This window comes from Sebastes fasciatus, chromosome 7, assembly GCF_043250625.1.
Source record: "Sebastes fasciatus isolate fSebFas1 chromosome 7, fSebFas1.pri, whole genome shotgun sequence".
NCBI classification, from domain to species: domain Eukaryota; kingdom Metazoa; phylum Chordata; class Actinopteri; order Perciformes; family Sebastidae; genus Sebastes; species Sebastes fasciatus.
In genome coordinates, this window is record NC_133801.1 from 7,682,512 (window position 1) to 7,704,416 (window position 21,905).

At 40.5% G+C, this 21,905-nt stretch overlaps 1 protein-coding gene across 2 annotated transcripts; it reads right to left on the reverse strand.

Annotated features, from left to right (window-relative positions):
- Positions 1-7,461: 7,461 nt before the first annotated feature.
- On the reverse strand, positions 7,462-20,881 carry rinl (Ras and Rab interactor-like). 2 transcript variants are annotated; one of them, XM_074641301.1, is made up of 11 exons: positions 20,596-20,881; positions 20,265-20,430; positions 15,769-15,880; positions 15,110-15,182; positions 13,787-13,875; positions 13,605-13,687; positions 12,940-13,153; positions 11,039-11,740; positions 10,570-10,887; positions 10,337-10,468; positions 7,462-8,933 (listed from the first exon to the last, which is right to left on the reverse strand). In XM_074641301.1, coding segments are annotated over exons 1-11 (2,391 nt in total). In that variant the 5' UTR covers positions 20,598-20,881; the 3' UTR covers positions 7,462-8,433. The 2 variants fall into 2 exon arrangements, with proteins under 2 accessions (XP_074497402.1, XP_074497401.1); XM_074641300.1 differs by lacking the exon at positions 20,596-20,881 and having other exon boundaries at positions 20,265-20,544.
- Positions 20,882-21,905: the final 1,024 nt, after the last annotated feature.

Sequence of the window (21,905 nt, forward strand, 5' to 3'; positions counted from 1 at the left end):
CCATTAGAAATGTGGTCACATGTAAAACTATACACACATACACACTCTCCGAAAATCATGTTACGTTACGTATGTTGTTTTACCAATAATCTGCTATCTGTTCTGAAACATGAGTCACTTAAAATCTTACAATCTCAAAGAGACAGGAGCTAAAACGGAGCATTTCAGACAGTATGAGAAAAATAATGTTTTCGGAACATTAAAAATGTAAATACGTTCTAGTGGAAACCCAAAATACAAGAATGAACCTTGAAATGAACATGATTTGTCCCCTTTAAACATCCAGGATCAGTTATACACCAATTCTGTATTCCTTCCTACAACAACTGAACCTGTTGATCTACTGTATAACAGTGAACTCCATTCATAATGTACGAATATCGGCACTCTTGAAAGATTTTTTTTCTCTGCAGCTATTTGAAAACAACAATCCTAAAACGTATGATGCTGCAACATCACAACCCAGGCAGGGATCTCAGCAGAAAGATCAACAACACCTTCATATATCAGTGTATAGCTCTCTCTCTCTCACACAGCATCATTCATAGTCACAGCCTCAGTTTATTATTGGTACAGACAGATTGCCAGCTTTTCCTCTCACCAACAGACTCCATTAGCCGGTGGGAATTACACTGCATAAAATCTGCCTTTATGTTGACAAATGGAGAGGAGAGGGGGGTAAACAGAGGGGCTTGGATATGTGCGTTGTGTTTCAATGTTTCTGTGGTTAGAAGAGAATATATCCTTATACAACTTCACAAAACAGAGGGGTAACTTTTTGGTTGAATTCTGAGAAGTGAATAACATTTTTGTGGGAAATGTATTTTGTTGAATTGCACATAAGTTGAAACATCTAACTAGAAAGCAAGAAATCTCAGTTTATTCCTCTGTGTGTTATTCGCATATCTCCGAAGAGACCCACTCATCTGATCTACTTCACATTTGGCGGGTGTATTGCTCAGGAACCAAGGGACTGCACTGTCGAATGTGGTGCAGTTCGGCCAGATGGTGGGGCTATAACAAGGACATTTAGGCCTGTAACTTTTGAATCCTAGATTTCAGAGATTGGATTTTGTGAATCTAGACGAATCTAGTAATATAAACCGCACCCATTTGCGTCTATTGCTCATTTTCCACCAATTTGAATTTTGTCCAAATTTAGTTTTTTGCTGCTCTTATCTACAAATGTTGAGCAATTGTCACCAAATTTGGCACAAAACATCTCTGGACCAAGCCGGGAAAATTAACTTTTTTGAATTATTGGTGTTCCTTATAATTTTGCTATAGCTGACCCTCAAAGTTAGCTCAAATGCTGTGGGCAGGGCTTATATTACAAGAAATATCATATCTCCTGAATACTTTGTGCTATTGGGACCACATTTGGTGGACATGTGTAGATATGATGTCTGAATGACCATGACAAATTTGGTGCCATTTGGCACATAGGTGGCGCTGTAGCAGCATTATCATAGATCATTGAAAGGACGTATTCTCTGTATGTCTGTGTATGTCTGTATGACTGCCCTTCGGATATCTCAAGAAGCGTTCAGCCAATCAACTTCACACTTGGCGGGTACAAACAGCCATACCACGGTTCTCAACAACGCTACAAACAGAACTTCTGGGGGCCCAGCAATCGGCTGGACGAACACACGGCTCTGAACAGGCACCGCACTAGTTTTGTATAAATGACAACAGCGTCATTTCAAACTGGATCCATTGCAGCACTTGTACAGCGTTGGCCCTGTGCTGTGATAATATACATATATTGCTTCTACACTCCTCATAATGTCTCCATCATTTCAAGACTCCTGCTGGTTTGAATTTGACCATTTGGGCTATTGAAGCAAAATGATTACACATGTGTAATGTTAAAACATGTGTCTGCGCATGAATATGTGTGTGCATAAATATATACAATTTCATTTTAACATAAAGTGTGTGTCCGTGGGAGGAAGGGTGGGGGGGGGGGGGGGGGGGGGGTTACTCTGGTGGTAATTAATCATTCAATTACACACCTGTCAGAGTTCAGACAAGAGGGAAAGAGGGAGGGGAGGGAGTAAAAGAGAGGGAGGGAGGGGGGGGAGAAAGAGAAAGGACTGGGGCAATAATGAGCAGGAGAGGAGCTGAATGACGGAGAGAGGGAATGAAAAAGGACCAGGAGGGTTTAAAAGAGAAAGAGAGAATGGGTGAAAGTTTTATTGTGTTGTAGTGTGTGAACGAGCCGTGACAGAGGCAAGCTGCTGTGAAAGGCCACAGTAAAGACAGAGACACTTATATGTATCATAGGGGACGAGTGACAGATGAGGACGAGGCCGGGCAGCACAGTAAAGACGCAGTCGCACTCCTCCAACCTGATTTAAGACCAGTACTGAGCTGCAAGTGAAGCAGTGGAAGGCACAATGTCAGCGTATAAAGTATATCAAAACCAACCAATAGAATATGATAAAAAAAAGCAGAGATTTAATTTTACATAAAAGCAAATTTTGTTTTGTGACGTTATGTCTAGTAATAATAATAATAATAATAATAATAATAATACTTTTTGTAATGGTTATATTTCTTTATCTTTTCAGAGAAAGCTATGCTCACATACCTTCAATTACTGATACTAATCTTCACATACACATATATATATACATTCACACGCCCAGTGGGTTTTCTGCCTCTTCCTGCATTGTATATTATTCTTTATTTTTTATGTTTGTGTATTATTAAATTGTGCAAAAAAAATAAAAAATATATATATATATATAAAAACTAAAACAGTATGATGTTTTCTGCAGTTGGTTTATAATATGTGAATGTACTTTACCTTTTGTACTAACAGGAAATAAGACCAGCAGCGGTGGAGAAAATATTAAAGATACTTAAGTAAAAGTAGCAAAAACTGCTATATGAAAATACTCCATCACAAGTGAAATCCCTGCATTTAAACTTAAGTAAGATAGTAACAGGTATTATTATGACCAAAAGCAAATGTACTCATAATTCATAAAAATTACTTCTGTGAGTATTAGATATTACACTGTATTATTTATTATTATTACTGACACATTAAAGCATCATTGCACTTTGTTGTAGCTGGTCGAGGTGGAGGTTATTTGAAGTTTATTTATAGTTTATATAACATAGGGTAGTATCATCTATAATAATGTATCATACAGTATGTACGATGTTTCTAAAGTAGCGCGAAGATTAAACATTATACTGTATATTATGGCCATTCCTACACAGTTCTCCAACCTTGTATTTTGTATGTATATATACAGTAGCTACATACTTCTGGGACATTAGAGCCAAACAAAAATAAATAAAAAATAAATAACTGAATAAAATAATAAATAACTAAATAACTAAACCTTTCTGAAAAACTGAAACAAAAACTTGCAAACACACACTGAAAACTAACGAAAACAAAAATGAAATTAAAGAGTCAAAACTGTAATACGAAGTACATTGTTTAACCCTGAATTGTATTGGAGTAAAAAGATAAAGTACCATGATATGGCAAGTACCTCAAATTTGTAAGTACAGTACTTAAGTAACTTAGTTACCAGTGAGGATGAACAACAACAATCATTAATCAAATTTTGTTCTGATATTTTATTTATCTTTTTTTCTGAGATTTTTTTATCACCAAAATCTGCATGTTGTTGCAAATTTATCTGTTTATTGATTTGTAATAGTTGTTTTTCTTTATTTCTCATATGGACACTGAGGAAATAGTGCCACTGTACATTTGTACTGCATGTTTGTACTCTCTCTGTCTCCTTTTTCTCCTTCTACACAGTATATGTTGAAGTGTTTGTATATGTGAGCAGCCCCCCAACACTTAATCTCCTGTGTGTGTGTGTGCGTGTGTGTGTGTGTGTGTGTGTTGCAGTCTCCATGTTTAGCTGCAGTACCTCAAACGCCTTAGGCCACAGCCATCTGTGCCCCCCCTCCTCCTCTTCCTCATTTCACATGCACACAAATACACACTCCTCGTCTCCTCTGCGGACCCCCTCCTTCTCCTCCACCACCACCACCACCGCCATATATCTAATTTATGACCGTGGTGAGTGCGTTACACACACTCATGTATGCATAATATATCACATGTGTGAAAGAGCGGTGTGTGGGACAACGAGTGTGTGACGCTGCGTACCGGCCAGCATATAGTCTTGACCACAACTCCTTCTTCAATGCTTCCCTCCATGTTACTCTGTGTGTGTGTGTGTGTGTCCAATAACTGTGTGATCCATCATGAATCAGTGTGTTTCTTCCTCCAGATCTGACGGCACTGATAAAGTGTGAGAGGAGAAAGGGTGTGTGTGTGTGTGTGAAGGCCCAGCTGTTTCTAGGCTTGACATCCACATGCAGGCAGAATGCCAGATGTCTCATTAGGCAAATTTGATTGGCTCGGTCATTTAAAATGCAGCGATGATACAGTTCCATATGTGTGTGTGTGTGTGTGTGTGTGTGTGTGTGTGTGCATTAACATAAGAGGCCCCCCTGTATAACTATTTACATGTGTACACGCCCGATGTATGTGCATCTATTAACTGTTTTGTTAACATTTGAATTTACAGGCTGTTAATAGTAACGACAGCAACATAACTACGTCAAAACGTTATAATAGGAAATCGTACTGGAAATTAGAAGAAAGAATTACTCAAGTGAAATAGATGAAAGCTGTTGCTACTTCACTTCCTACAAACACTATTTGTACATTTGTACATCCTATTTGTGTTTTAACATGAACAGCTCCTTCAACTTCCTTAAATGTGGTATTTTGGAGTTTTTTAAAAAATAACTTTTAGTAGGGCTGTCAAAGTTAACACAATAATAACACATTAACGCAACTTGCGATTTTTAGGTTTTAACGGGCATGGCCATTTTCAAAAGGGTCCTTTGACCTCTGACCTCAAGATACGTGAATGTAAATGGGTTCTATGGGTACCCACGAGTCTCCCCTTTACAGACATGCCATGCAGTTTGGGGCAAGTCATAGTCAAGTCAGCACACTGACACACTGACAGTTGTTGTTGTCTGTTGGGCTGCAGTTTGCCATGTTATGATTTGAGCATATTTTGTATGCTAAATGCAGTACCTGTGAGGGTTTCTGGACAATATTTGTCATTGTTTTGTGTTGTTAATTGGTTTACAATAATAAATATATACATACATTTGCATAAAGCAGCATATTTGCCCACTCCCATGTTGATAAGAGTATTAAGTATTTGACAAATCTCCCTTTTAAGATACATTTTGAGCAGATAAAAAATATGCGATTAATCGCAATGAACTAGTTTTTATCACTTCTCGAGAGCGTCAACTGTTTCTGCTTCAACTAACACTGTAACACCTTTAAAGGCTTCACTTGGCTACTTCACTTAATTAAATTCAACTCAGTGCTAACTTGAGTAACTTTTAAATGCCTCAGCCTCAACTGCTCGTTCAACTCTCTTCAAAGTTCAGCTGCTATTCAACTGTTGTCCATCAGTTTTCAACTCAAATCCTTTCAAAGCCATTCACCTTTCAGAGCTTCATCTTTATCTCCTACGTGCAGTCCTGTTGGTGCTGTGGTGAATTAATCCAGATTTTACTCTTTTTCGTTGTTTTATATATATATACATCCCACAGTACAAATACAGTAAACAGATACTTTATTCCATTAATTAAAAATCAAAACTGTATATTCTGCAAACTGTACAAGCTGCACATCTCACAGGAGGTGTAATGCTGCTCTCTAGTGGTCCAACGGGAAGACAGATATTCATGGTGCTTTGGTGCTTCTTGTGAGGCACTAAGTGAGCTTGCTTTGTAACGTCCTGATAAACATACAAAGACTGAAAAACACATAAATAAAAGGCAAAAGCTGAAGGGGTAGTTAAACTAGTGATGTTACGTGCTGTGCCGAGGCTTTGGAGCGCGTGTCGAGTAATCCACGAGGTTTCCTGCGATGCGCGTATCGAGGCTTGTATCGTTTTAGACCAATGACGTCATTGATGACATCCGAAGCCTCGCTGCCCGGCCATACCGGTGACTGGTTCATGAAGTGGTTCAGATCTTCACCGGTTCAACCAATGGCACTTTCCAGAAGTGACACAGAACACTAATATCACCCCTCCTGCAATTATTATATTATATTACACTACACTACAATTATTGACCAAAGGATTGGTTTACACACATAAGATGCATTACTCACAAAACAATTACAGTTTATTATACATATTATATACTCATAATATACTTACTTAATAGACATTTTATTATATATGATATATATACATATAAATTGATTACATGGTAATAGATTTTCTTTCATTGTTTATAGTCATTCCCAACAGCCTTTACTGGCGCAAAATACAGTATATCACAGATCTGTGGTCCCAGTAGACCACAACCAGCACTGCTCCCAGTAGACCACTTACACTTACACACCAAAAACTGACACTGACAATAACCTGATATTTTCAGTTGGATTTTCATTTAATTCTCACTGTGCAATATCATTTTCCACTTGTGCAATTTTGTTAATAGTCTGTTTATTGTCAATACTGTATATACTGCTCTTATTTTATACTTCCTATCTTTATACTTGGTTCATATTTTGTTACACTGTGTTAGCTAATGCATCTTGTTTTTTGCACTATCCCCTTTGCTGCTGTACACTGCAAATGTCCCCACTGCGGGACTAATAAAGGAATATCTGATCTTATCTTATCACGTGGTTAAGATCATATCTGCCTGTTTTACACTCTTTGACCACCAGTTGGTTTCGTGAGCACATGAAGCCTTCGAGCAATGAACCCTTTTCTGAACCAATTTGCTGGAAAGCTTCAAAGCTTCATGAGGCTTCATCTCGCCATCACTAAGTTAAAAAGCATTATATTCAATAAGGAAGAGCTTAATGATCATGTTACCAAAGAACAGAAACAAGTAGAAAAGGCTTCATACAAAGGTACCGTGGTATCATTAAAAAAATGTGACTGATTAGTCAAAGCTTCATTTATTGATTGATTTTTTTGGCCACTTTGTGATCAGATGAAATCCACATCAAGCAGAAAAAAGACCCACCTATCACATAATGTCTGCAGCTGCCTATTTAGACCTACATATCCAGCAGAAACGGAGCAACGTTATCATTCATTTGGAGACGTGTTTCTGTCCATCTGATGAATGTCATTCTGGTATTCACTCTACTTTAGCTCTGTTTTTATCTCTACCAACTCCTGAGGGAAATATCCGGCTGTTAAGCTGCTAAATGCTGCACTACGTTCACCAGCTGGATGCTAACTGTGTCCGTCTGCTGTTTGGTTCTTTTTCTGAAGCTTCTTCAGGGTTGATGAGAGTCAAAGTGAACCTGTTTGCTCATTTAACAACACTTGACACTATTCTGTGCCCAGTGCTGTTAAATGATCTTCTGCAATAATCATAATAATAAATGAGAAACAGAGCTGCTGCTGGAAATGGTATTGATGAGAGCAAGTGTATGCTGGTTTTATTAATGTACTCTTTTTGCACGTTTCATGTTAATATTTACAAATGACAAAAAACATTAGTTTCAGTTAATCAGCATATACAAAAAAGTCTAACTCATGCTGCACTTTACAAAATCCAACAGCCTCCGAAACATGAACTGTAACTTTTACTTGTTCCCAAATAAATATAATAATAACTTTTGTATAAATTCTTCTCTTCTTTATAAAACAACTATTAAACAATGTAAAGTGGTAACGCACATTAAAAACCATAGTAAGCAGGTGCTTGACCAATAATAGACAGTAATGAAAATGTAAATAAAGGGCCACACACTGTAGCTCCCTTAAGTGCAATTTATTAGCACATCCTCAAGTAGTGACGTTTCAAGCAGATGCTCTTCTTCAGACTTGAAACGTCACTACTTGAGGATGTGATAATAAATTGCACTTAAGAGAGCTACAGTGTGCGGAACTTTTATTTTTTTTAACTTTCCATTACAATACAATTATGACATTAAATGTGGACTCATTCAGGCCAGTGCTTCCCAACCTTATGCACCCATAAAATGGAGCAGTGTCCACTTGTTATGGCCTCAACGTGGGTAGTGTGACAGTGGAGGAGTCCCAACCAAAATTTCATAATTAACTGACACCTGTGTGTTAATGACACTAATCAAAAGCTTTTCTTTGGTCTCTAAAGATCATTTCACAGTTGTTAACGTAGACATTAGAAATGTTTCCCAGTTTATTTCCTGTTGCATTGTATGTGAATGACATCATCTGACAGGAAGTAAACATGGACTCAAGCTGTTGCCTAGCAACGCAATTCCATTGAAATGGTCTACAGAAGATGAACCTGAGCAGGACGGGACATGCTTGTGGTTCATGTGGCACCTTTCGGGTTTGGCCAACTGAGAAATGATCAAAAAATGAACAGCCAATAAGTCGCCATTTTTTTGCATCAAGGACCGCTCTTCTTCTTCTCTCCATTATCTCTGTGGTCCTCTTCTTCTGCTGTACATAGAGTCTGAGTATGTTCCTGTTTGCTCCTTATTACATCTTGCTGATTAAAGTCTGATGTTGGAGTGGACGTCTGTGATCCGTCCTCATCTTCTCGCGCTCTGCTCGCCTCTTCCTCCAGCGGCTGCAGAGCCTCTGTGGTGCTTTCCGTCTGCTGCTGCTGCGACTCATCATCATTAACAGAATCACTTTCTTTCCCACTTTCCTCTTTCCTCACAGTTTCTGTCTTGGAGCTCTGCGCTCCCTTGTCCCGTAACGCCGGCCTGCGAATGGTCCGTCGATTCTTGCTGCGACGCGATTGGTTGCAGTGCAGGGTGCGCCTGCGATGCCACTGGTTCAGAGATTGTTGGGCTTCGACGCTGAGCTGACGGGCGGCCAATCGCGGCCGGAAGCTGCTGATATAGTAAAGAGAGGCGTATAGAGTTGTAAGGTAGTAGCCACCTGTTGATATGGGGAATGCAGAAAGGGAAACTTTAACTTTATTACAATTGTCATATACATACAGGTATATACATGAAATTTGAACTCTGCCTTTGACCCATCCAAGCATTGTAGGAGCAGTGGGCTGCACTTAAGCGCCGGGGGAGCAACTTGGGGTTCAGTGTCTCGCTCAAGGACACTACGACATGCAGACAGTGGGAGCCAGGGATCAAACCGCTGTACTGTTCACACTACACAACTTCCTTCTTGTAATCGGGAGTCTTGAAGTCATGGTTTTCACAATACAAGATCTTTCACCAGGTGGAATCATGGATGTATAAATAGAACTGGATACAGCGTTGGAGGCGGGGCCCTGTTCATTCCTATAAAAATTGCTTAGTGGCGTATGAAGCAAAAAAAAGCTCATCTTTCGAGTATAAAATGACCCGGATCTTCCGGCGATCTCTTGAAAGGAATCCCCGATGAGGTCTCCAAACTACATTTTGTCATGAAAACACACGCGAGAAACGACACAGTAAATGACGTTAGTACCATGCCTGTAGTCATGCTTGTTGATGTTGTCATTGGCAATCGCGTGCACATAATAGCTTGTTTCCACACGTCTTTACTATTTATCTATTTTCCTCTAGGTGCAAAAACAACCCAGGTTTCTCCTCAGATATTTAGCACGCTAGATATCTGGAATATGTCAGCGATGCACCGGGAGCCCCTCGGCTCGCGTCTTTGAACAGTTTACACAAAGCCCTTGAGCACTGATTTGCCTCTGATCTGAGGCTTTTGTCGGGGAGCTCCAAAAGCTGTCTTTGAGTTAAAAAGTCGTGTAGTGTGAACTAAGCGTTACTGAATCTGTTTGCTTAGCTAGAAAATGTAGGTATGACTTTGTTTTATTAATACATGCATTGCATAAATAGAGAAAAATGTGTTTTAGAATTAGTATGCAGTTTAGAATAAGTGGGAAACATCTGATTGTACTAACCAAGCAACTTGGTCATGTTATTGGCATATATTTTATCATTTGAGGTATGTTGTGCTATTTTTGTGAAATGTAATTTTAAATCTTTTGGTTAACATGATAATAAACAGCATTTTATCAGGTGTCAAGTCAGATAAACGGGTCATATATTAGCAAGCTAACGGTGGTCAGGTAGCTATTTAGGTCACAACAGCAACAGTTACACCTAGCAGTTACTGGGAGAAGATTATTTAGTTACAACTAATCTTCATGTAAGAAAGTTTGTGTGATGCAACCTGCTTAAATTTATGTTTTGATATTATTTGATGTGTAAATCTCCATCTGCGTTATAACTGCTGCTGCAACCGAGTCTTGGAAACATGGCGTGTTTTGGTGGAAATGTGTTGTGTATGAGCATGACAGTGTGTTTGCTTGTGTCTGCCTGTCTTACCCTCTCCCTGTAGCTGCGTGGGGTCCAGCAGCTCCATCATGTAGTCTGTGTCCAGCTGTAAAGTGACCACATCACTACGGAGCAGCACCCAGGTCAGACAGGGCAGGAAATCATCTGCTCCAAACACCTTGCCTGCAGGAGAGGAGAGGACAATGTGAATTTAAAGAGCACTTAACAGACTAATAAGGTAACAGTAACAAAGAAAGTAATAATCATAAAAAACACCTGGCTACCTGAGCTAGTATTAACACTCATGCTTTGATAGACGCTCTTGCAGACTTTGAGCACGATCTGGACCTTCTTGTTTGGGGAGTAGGCCTCATGCATGACAGTGAACCTCTGCTGGATCCGTTCCAGGGAGAGAGGATCGGGAATTCCAACTCCCGCCGACCCCCCTAACTCCTCCACGCTGTTCTTTTCCAGCACACACATGTTGCTCTGGAGACGCTCGAAGGTGCCGTCATTAGTCCGGGAAACACGAATGCAGGAGTAGAGGTGAGCGGAGACGGGCTTCAGAGCCACCTTGTGGACGGAGAGCTCCACCAGGGTGTCTACAGGAGGGGCGAGAGGTATGTAAATTAAAAGGAGAACAAACAATTGATCTACTTCAGTTGCAAAATAGTAACAATTGTTCTGTCAAATATGTTAAACACTTTATTTTGTCATTAGTCCATTGTCAAACTTCACTGTTAGCTCACTCACCGATCTCCGAGTCATTCATGTCAGTGATGCTGTCCAACAACATCTGGATTTCTGGATAGTCCAACAGCGTCTCTCTCAGTGACGAGAGCGATGCCCTCACTTCCTGTAAGAACTCGGGCCCCGTGACCCCGCCGGCATCAGCCCCTTTCTTCCGCGTCATCTCCACAAATTCTTTCACAGCCTCCCCAAACGCCGCACCTTTCCGCTCGCTCACCTCCTTCACGCGATTGGTTAGTCTCTTCTTCTGAGATACCAGCCCGCCGAGAGCCTGACCCACCGCTGAGAGACGGTTCATGACCTTGTCGGCCAAACGGTGCGCAGACGGTTGGTGTAGGGTACAGCTCGCCGTTTGGAATTCCTGCTCTTCCTCTATGCTGCTGATGGACAGCGAGTCGAGCTCCAACGACGGGAGGTTGAGAAGAGAGGAAGGTCTGGGCGGAGGCAGCCAGACTCCATCTTCAATCCAGGACACCCTGTGAGGAGACAGGGGGTGCACTGGGCTGCCATGAGGCTGCAGCTCCAGCGACGCCCTATTTGAACTTCCAGGGGTGGAGGAAGTAGATGGAGAAAGGCTCCCCGTGCTCTCTCTGTGAGAGACGCTGGAGGGAGTATCTCTGCTGGGCCTCCTGAAGACCACCCCTCCTGGAGAAGCTGGTGTTGGGGGGCATTGTGGTGACTCAGTAGACATGGCTCTGATTAGACCTGGATAAGGACAATATGGATGATGAACACCATGTTGGCCTTCGTGTTTTAAGCATCAGTTCAGACAAATTACAAAAAAACAGATTTAGCCATGCAGACAGTTTTAGGGGCCGTTCACATGTAGCGTCTAAAATTGTGTGGAAAACGCCAGCCGTGCTGCTTTCATCGTTTTATCCAAGGTGCTTCGGAGGTTGCGCTCCTGTCGCGCCTGCCGTTACTAGGCAACAAAAACCTGTGTGCTGCGATGATGATGATGATGATGATGATGATGATGATGATGATGATGAAGTTGCGGTAATTTGGCAGTAAAAGTTTGGCAGTAAAAGTCAGTGAGGCCACTGACTAAACAATTCCTCACAGTAGCGTTACTGCTCGATTTGTCAGTGTCAGTTTGACCGACCTTTCAACCTGATGTTGTGACGTCATCGGATGGAAAGGGTGAAACAGGTAAAATAGTCCGTGGGACAGATCATAAAGCTTTGGGTAACCCTGCACTAGAATGATTTAACCTTTCCTCCTCATATATTTACCAGAAACTGACGGAAGAAAAGAAAAGATATCTGCCGGCTGTGATTGGTTGTTCCTAGTCACATGACGTGTTGCACGCTGCAGCGTTCCAAAAGTTGAACTATTTTTTATCTCGGGGCGCAGCCGTTGCACCCTGAAAATAGGTGCTTGGGAACACTTGCACGTCGCTCCCACATTTGAGCGGGCCCGCCACATGTTCTACATTGACAACAATGGATTTGAGGGCGCAAAAAAACAGGCATGTGAACGGCCCTTTAATTTGCTACGGTTTTGAGGTATCTATCCCTGAGATTTCTGCATTAACAAATTACTTTCTACTAACTAAATAGTCCCTAAGTAAGAAATAGTTCAACATTTTTGGAAATACCCTCATTCACTACCGAGAGTTAGATATGAAAATCTCATATCTGTATGCTAAATATGAAGTGACAGCCTCCTGAACAGGCGTGTGGAGTGCACGAGGAGATTAGCTTAGCTAAGCATAAACACTGGAGGCAGGGGGAAACAGCTAGCCTGGCTCTGTCCAAAGGTAGCCAGCTACCACCTACAAGCTTAACTAATTAACAGGTTATGTCTTGTTCGTATAATTCATACTCAAATAGAAATGTAAAAAAACAACAAGTTGTGGTTTTGTGGAGCGCCCAGCCAAGAAGCAGATAACAAATCCTCACCAGGACTCTGCATACTGGCAGCACAGGGCTCCTGGTCCAACGACACGGCTCGTTTACTGTGCAACCCCGCCCCGGCCCATGCCCTGGTGGTGCTGAGGCGTCGCTCTTGTCGGTAATTCGATGGCTGCGTGGTTCTGTGGGTCAGCCACTCATCTCCATGTTCACGTAGGTAGAGGGGATTGATGATACACAGGGCCCCGTTGGTGGAAGTCAGCTAAGGGAACAGACACAGTGAAGAAATAGGATGTTGTGACACACTGCTCACCACAATGCAAGCATAAAGCTCTGTCTCAATGCAAGCCTCTACTTTAAAGCAGGGTTAATTTTCTGTCCACAACCTTAGCGTAACATTAGCATTCATTTGGAGTCGTGTTTCTGGCCACCTGGTGAGTGCAAGTCCAACACTGACTCTATTTTTAGCTCTGGTTTTGGTCTCCACCAACTTGGAGAGAAATATCTGTCTCTTTAGCTGCTAAATGTTGCACTATGTTCACTAGAGACAAAGCTTGTCGCTAGCTAGTTGGTGACTGCAGAGTTGTTGAATCCATTGTTAATATAAAAACATTGATTAGTGCAGCTTTAAAGTATTAAGACACTCACAAGCACTTGGAAATAAGGAAGTTGTTCCCATCACCTGTACTTTTACACACACATACAGTACATACCTGTATGGAGCACATCACGTTGGTTGGCTCCGTATGGGTCATTTCATCAGTCTGTTGCTCCGGCGGTGTGCAGAGCCAAGTATCTGCATTAGAGAGGTATTATAAATAAGACAGTTCGTCAAAATATCTTTTTCTGACGTAGCTTCATGGGAGAAGATATGAGACGGGCTGGAAAGACTCACTCGGTTCAAGTTGAGAGAGATGATCTCTGTTCTTCTCGGTTACGCTGTAGATCCAGCGAGGAATGGAAAGACAGACGGCCAACACATCCCTGACACACAGGAAGCGATAACAGGGATAAAATACATTTGTTAAAGAGGACCTACTATGCTTATTTTCAGGTGCATACTTGTATTTTGGGTTTCTACTAGAACATGTTTACATGCTTTAATGTTCAAAAATGCTTTACTTTACTCATACTGGCTGTGCTGCAGCACCTCTTTTCACCCCCTCTGTCTAAAACGCTGTTTGAGCCAGTTCATTTTGGAAGCTATTTTAGATTTAGTCTTACTCTTAAGATGGAAAATGCTTAATAGTTTTAGTCACATTTTAGTCATTTTTATCCTTCATAGTTAGTATAGTTTTAATCGACGACAACTTAAAACGTTTTCGTCCAGTTTTAGTCGCCGAGAAGTCATTACTTTTAGTCAAATTTGAGTCATTACTTTTAGTCAAATGGTTTTCTCTTAATTGTTTTAGCTTTTTTTGTCTTAGTCCTGTGTCAAATGTCCTTTTTAGTCATCAGATTATACTGAACATTTCAATATGTTCTAGCCAAAGCCAATAATTTTGTCATTTTAGCTAAATTTATTTCACTTATATATCTTGAATTTCCCTCAGGATAAATAAAGTTCCTATCTATCTATCTATCTATCTATCTATCTATCTATCTATCTATCTATCTATCTATCTATCTATCTATCATACGATTTTATCTTATAATTATCTAATAAAAAACACAGGTTGAATGATTAAGAATGCAGTTTAGCAGAGAGTTACTCCGAGTCCTCCTGACTGCGCTCATTAATGATCCACGGTTCAGCAATCAACCACTCTGCTCTAACTAGCTTTGTTTGAGGGCGTGTCAAACTAGCTGCTAAGCAGGTATTATGCAAATGTGTTACTTGGTGACATCACCACGTTATGGAAAAAAGGCGGGACTTCAAGCAAGGCGCTTCAGGCAGTTCAGGAGCAGTGATTCTGCGAGGAAGAGTAACTGCCTTTAGCGTGGAATTTGGCTTTGTAACTTTGCAGACCTTTTACACATTTTGCACAAAAAACTATATAACACACTAAAGGAAAGTGAAAGAGCACAAGAGCATGACAGGTCCTCTTTAAACAGACTGAGCCAAGAGGGTGACAGTTTTGTCAATGTCCAAATTTTGGAGTTAGACAGCATGAGAGAACACATATAGACAATCACCGCAATGTCGGTGCCATATTTATGGAATTGGTAATAAAATGTTAAAGAAGCGACAAATAAAAAGGCATCAACAGGTTCTTACCTGGTCAGAGAGTAGACGAGCACGAGCTGAGCCAAGTCAGAGAAAGACAGACGAGACTCTGTGAGCTGGAAGACTGACAAGACAAACAGAGAAAGAGTAGGCAGTTAGCGTCATGTTCTGTCGAAAAAAAAATAATACATTCCTGGAAACACACCGAAGGTTGAACCAGGAAGAATGAGAGGGGACTTTTGAAGATAAGACAGCGTGACCGCTTCATCAGATTTATCTTCACACTAGCCATTAGGGCGTTGTGGCTTCCCGTGCTTGTTTCAGCCTATAATTTTAAGTACACTGCATGAATCAGCAGAGTAGTAAAAACAGCACTAATAAGTCTAATTAGTAAAAGCAGTTCACAGTTTATGGAACCAGTATTTGCAGTCTGACAGCCTGTTTGACCAGGTGTAACTGATTAACTTTTCTCACCTGTTACAACTTTCTCAGCTTTCTACTGTTAGCACACTAACAAAGCAGAACTACAGAACATATGACGTCATTGGGTTATCAGTTTATCAGTCTAACGTGTCACGATTCATAAAATACCACTAAAAGTCACACATAGGGAACTTAGTTACTGGATCACATACAAAGAGAGAGAGAGAGAGAGGAAGAGGAAGAGAGAGAGAGAGAGAAAGAAATACATGTTTGAGGTTGGTCCATACCTGTGCCTGTGCTTTTGATATTGTAATCAACAACTGCTCCATTCTCTCCTCCAGTAGAAACACACAGCAGGCTGGGCTGAGACGTCGCAGAGTCCCGCACAACCAGGAAACTCTGGAGGGAGACACACAGTGACTCATTTCAGTGTCTGAAGTCTTACCTCGTTGAGCAGGTTTTATTTTAAATGTTCACACCGACAAGCTACAGTACACCACGTGGCTCCATGGCAACCAGGCAGCAGAGAGAGAGAAACGCTGAGTGATGACAGTGTAGTAAAGAATCAACGCTGCGTCAGTGTTTCTGTGAATGGATTGATTTGATCTTGAAAATCAGTCTGTTTGATGACCGGTTGTTGTAACCAAACTAACAGTCACGTAAACAGCACATTTCCCAGAGTTCCTAAGTGCTGATAAGTGCCCAGAAAGCCGATATGACTCTATGGAGGCTGGTTAATACTACGGGACACTATGGCCATCCCGGGGCTAAGGAGTTGAAATCTCTATTTTATTTGAACGTTCCAAAGTTATAGTCTCATAAAGAATAACTATAGTGTAGAACTTTATTTGAAGTATAATTAAAACAAGAGACAAAGATCCCGATGTGCACAGTTATGCTCAGGAACATTACCATTACTCCTAGAAACCGGCAGGTTTAATGCCACTCCACAGGAGGACAGGCTTTGTTATGTGAGCTAGGTGAAACTGAGAAGGAGTTTCACTTTTTGTTTTACTCTCCTGTCTACAAGGACACAAAGGAGTAAAATTACCTCCATTTATGTTGATTTCTTTTGGATGGATGATTATGAAAAACTTGATTTGTGCTTCAGGAAGGGAACCTTTTTTTGTAGTGGATTTTATTTGCCAAACTTGGGAGGAAAGGCAGAATATTTTGATTAAGACTAAGCGGTAAAATAACCTGTAACTTTGTAATGGAATGAAATGTTATGACATGTTTGACCACTGCAACTGTATTTTTGGTGTCTTTTAAACCCATGAGGGTTGGGCACATTGTGTGCATGACACGAAAATAAAGAATCAATCAATACTAGCTGAGAGTGGACTCACATCGGCTCAGGACTCGTCACCTTTTTCACATTTTGTTGTGTTTTTGTTTCTTGTCCAAACGTATTTAAAATAAAAGCATTCATTTACATGAGTACATAGGTATATAGAGCCTTTATTGAATACCCTTTTCCTGCCTTTTAGTAAGAGATGTTGTGAATGAGGAAATAGAGTGATTTCCATTCAGTGTTGTTTTTCCCATCCATCCCAAGATGCACTTTATGGTTTCCTCTATAAATCAGCGTTGACTAAAATATCTTGTAAACAAGCTTAGTAATAGTGTTTCAACTCAAACCTGATTTCTTTTTAGCTATAAAGGGTATGATTTAAATTTTGTTTCATATTTATTCCCATTATTATCTACACACGATCGTCCTCTTTGTCAGAGTTTTGGTTCATTTTGTAATAAAATAAATTTAATGAAATCTTAAGTAAAGAGGTAAAAATTAAACACCAAAGTACAGTTTACAATTTGTAATACCTTGTCATTTGCAAGTGCCTTCATCATTTCAAGTGTTAATTGTAAAAAAAGAAATGGCAGTAATGACAGCTTTGAGTCCTCGTCTTGAACTTTGGCCCTCTTTCTCATATATCCGCTGTGCAGAGGACATTGGGTCAGAATAGCCAGAAAAGCATGCTGGCTTGCACACTGCAAAATGTGACCAGATGCAGTCGGACATCCTGGTACTTTACATACTGCATTCGACATACTACAGTATGTATTGGGACATACTAAAATCTTTTTCTTTCATACTAAAAGGTATGGTAGTGTGGGGATTGGAATGCACAGTAAACCTGCTAAACATCAGTGTGTTAGCATTGTCATTGTGAGCATATTGTCATACTTACATTAGCATCTAGCACAAAATAAAATATTATAATTTGGTCTTCTTGCTTTTAGAATCTGTCACGTCCTATTGCTAAACTCACAGCAGACACTTTTTAAAAATGTTAAAATATATTTGCTCACTCATTAAGAGCTACTATTTGTAGATTGAGGATGTATTTTGAATTAAAGGCCTGACAAAAACTTTTTTTCCCCCAAATCATCTTCTTGCAGTGAATAATGGGCTGCACCATGAACCGTTTTCTACCAGTAAGAACAGTTTTGGTTATTTCACACAAAAGATTCCTATAATTTTTGTGTTGTCTGTGATCCTTCCACTGGGTCGAAGTAGGCAGAGCTCAGTTATTTCCATGCACCAATCAGTTTAGCAACATTTAAATCAAAGTCAGATGACAGTCATTAAGTTGTTTGCTTGTGCTGCAACGCCACTGCCAATTAAATCTGACTTATCCACACACACACACACACACACACACACACACACACACACACACACACACACACACACACACACACACACACACACACACACACACACACACACACACACACAAGTCCTGATGAAGCAGAGCAGCTGAGTTTTGGAACTATTAGTAAGGCTATAAAGGTTAAGTGGTCTGAATTGCTTCACTCATGTATTTATCCAAAATATATCATTTTAACATTACTTTTTTAACACCAAATTTTGCTTTAACTGCATATACGTTCTGTTTTTTAGAGACACTGGCTCTGATCACGTTGCCTTCTTTGGAAACGGAGACTAAAGCAGAACACACAGCTGGTTGAGAAATAATTAACTTGGGTAACGCAGCACATGCAGTTCCCAAGAACAGCAAACCAACGGCTCAATCATGTAGTTACATCACCACAACTGAATTCGGAGGTGGTCTCAAATACATCTATACACGCACGCACACGCACGCACACACGCACGCACGCACAGGAAGTGGCTGTCATTCTCAGTGCGCACAGAAATAAGAGTTCACTGTAAGTCACCACACCTTGAGCTCATTTACACAGACTGGCAGTAGAGGCGTTATATTAGCAATTACTCCGTTGATTCATAACGGCAACATTTAGTCATTCATGCATCTGAGTCATAGGAAAACCTTCTGGAAACTGTTCTAGCAGAAATTAACATTTTGACTTTTTTGTTCGGCATTTCCAATCAACAATATCTGTCGTCCTATAACCAGCATTAGAAAACATGTTTTTCACACTGTTATTTATGAAAATCTTAGCTTTCCTGTGAGAGTTTCCACAATGAAAAACAAACCCTCCTCTCCTTCCCCATGACCACATACTCACGAGTCAATGACTTCCAGTTACAGTCTTGCATTTCTGGGTAATTATTTGCATATAACCCTTTCAAATATACCATTCAATATCATTTTCTGTCCTACTCACATTCTCTGTTTGCTGCAGATGGATCCATTTCGTAATGTAATTTCCCTGGTATGCACACCCTTTTATTCAACACTACTTCTGCATTCAGCCCCAAAAAGAAGCATCCGCTGTGTTATCAGATGTCAAATAGAAAAAGGAACTACTTTCGTGCTGCTGAGTTGTTGCATGTCAGCGTTCGGACCGGCTAAGAATACTGCTGTTGTTACAGAACATGAAGAACAAGTGAAGCAAGCGGACATCCTGACAGCACGTTTGCTTTTCTTGTTTGAGAGCTTGAAGCTACGCAGTTTCATAAAACACCTGGACTGGATGACCTGATAGGATGATGTGAACTGGGTTACGTACAAATGATGTGACACAGTGAGGGGAGATGTACAGAGATGGGAAAGTAGAAATACTGATGATCAGAAATGGAGCTAAATGGAGACAAAAAAGTAAAATTCCTCTAAAATAAATGCTCAAAAACATGAATATTATAAGTAAATGTCCTACAAATGTATTCTTTCAGCCCTTGTTTGGCGAAAGATGTGTCTAGGGCTGCAAATAAAGATTATTTTCATGATCGATTCATCTGCTGATTATTTTCTAGATTAATTGTCCAGTCAAAATGTCCAAAAATAGTGAAAAATGTCCATCCCAGTTTCTTAAAGTCCAAGGTGATGTCTTTAAATGAGGGCTGTCAAAATAAGCACAATATTAACGTGCAAATTCGTTTCAACGCCACTAATTTCTTTAACGCATTAACACAACTTAGCGGGCCCAGATTTAAAGGTAGTGAAGACACTGGCATCATATGAAACTAGAAAACCAAAAGAATCCATCGGTACCAACCATGTCATGCTATCTTGTCGGGAAGGAGGTTAAATAACGCTCTAAACTTAGGCTGAATTTTGGTGAGGAAAAACTAGCATAGCGATTTTCAAAGAGGACCCTTGACCTCTGACCTCAAGATATGTGAATGAAAATGGGTTCTATGGCCACGACATGACCGCTTTATGATAATCCCATACAGTTTTGGACAAGTCATAATCAATTACTTTGAGACTTAATTGTGATTAACTATGGACAATCATGCGATTAAATATCTTCATAGATTGGCAGCCCTACTTTAAATGTCTTGTTTTTGTGGTCCAAAACCCAAAGATATTCAGTTTAATATGATATAAAACAGAAAAAAGCTCACCCCAGCAGGCGTTTCACAGAGAGCATCGTGGGCCTCCTCTCTATCCCAGGGGGCCGCGGGGCACCAGGCCTGCTGACAGCCCTTCAGCTGCTCCAGCAGCGTCAGCCTCCTCCTGCTCCTCCTCCACGGGATGGCTGTCGTCCCATTAACTGGACTGTGGACCGCCCTGGACGCAAACATACGTTTATGAGCATGCACATAGACAACACATCTGGCAGGATTTTATGTACGATTTAGTTTTTTGAACATTCACGTTAAATAATCAGACACACTCTTTTAGAAAGAGACTTAAACACAAGCTTATGGTGGTACGAAAGCAGTTGATACTTACATGCGTTTGGCTGGCTCAGTTAGTTTGAGTATCTTCTCTCTTCTACGCTGTTAGCACATATCTCCTCATGTTGCAATCTCCCTTTCTGCAAGATGTTGCTTAAGAGCTCAAAATACCAACAGGGCCTCACTAAGAAGCTCACACACATTCTCTCAGAAAAACATCCTGGAGAAGTTTCCTGCTGTAATGTGCAGAATACTTAAAAATGCAGGTAACTGTTGTACGGCTGCCTCGTTCTTCTGTCTCCTGCACATGCTGGCATTTAATGCACTTTCAATTTTCATGTGAAACTGTTTGAGCTGATGTTTCATCACGGCACCTCCGTCAGCCCCCCACCCCTCCCCTCCAGTGTGCATGTGGTTAACCCAGCTCTGAGCGCGGGGTGAACAGCAAAATGACTGCATGTACTCTAAAGTGACTATTTATTCTCTCTGCGGCGCCGTCTCGGTGTTCTGCTCAGAATGATGAATGGTTGAGAACAGACAAAGGCTTTGCCACAACTCTGAGATTAACTGTGTTCTTTAAGTGCTACAGATTTTTATCTTGCAGCTGTGGAAGAAATTTAAACACATATGCATACGCTTAACTTTGAATCCATCATTTATAGATGTTAATGCACAGAAAATATAGTTGAGGGAGAGACAGAACAGATGCTGCACAGAAGGGTTTCGTATCTATTTATCTCATCATATAGTGCGTTTGCGGGCTGTCCAACAGTCCCTGTCTCTCACGGAAACCGCATATGAAGTGTTTGTTGATTGGTCAACATTTCCGTGGCAACAAGATTCACAGTCTTCCTTTTACATGCAACGCTATCACGCTTTCTGTTTAAACCATTTCCTACCAACACCATGGTCTGCTGGCAGCTGGCACCAATGAAGCTAAAATTGATTATTAATAATAATAATAATAATTAATTTGGTAAAATTAATACAAAATAGTAGTACCTAAAAGATCTCTCTTTTTAAAGTTATCTTAATTTTGGAAGACAATTCTTAACAAGTGTAGGAGCTGAAGACCAGCACATTTTTATCACTGTAGTTTTGATCCATGCCAGCGCCAAATGTTGGCATAGTTATTATAATCTATTATTACACGGCTTTGTTGAATACTCGATTCTGATTGGTCAATCACAGCGTTCTACGGTCTGTTATTTCGTCATAGCAGACCGTTGCTATGCATAACAGGCCGTTGCTATGGGCGCAGTTCTAAAGGCTGAAAATGACCAGAGTTGAATCAGCTTCTCTCTGACACAGTCTCAACCAAAAGGAACATTATCAGCTTTACAAAGGTCAAATTTATTGCAGGAT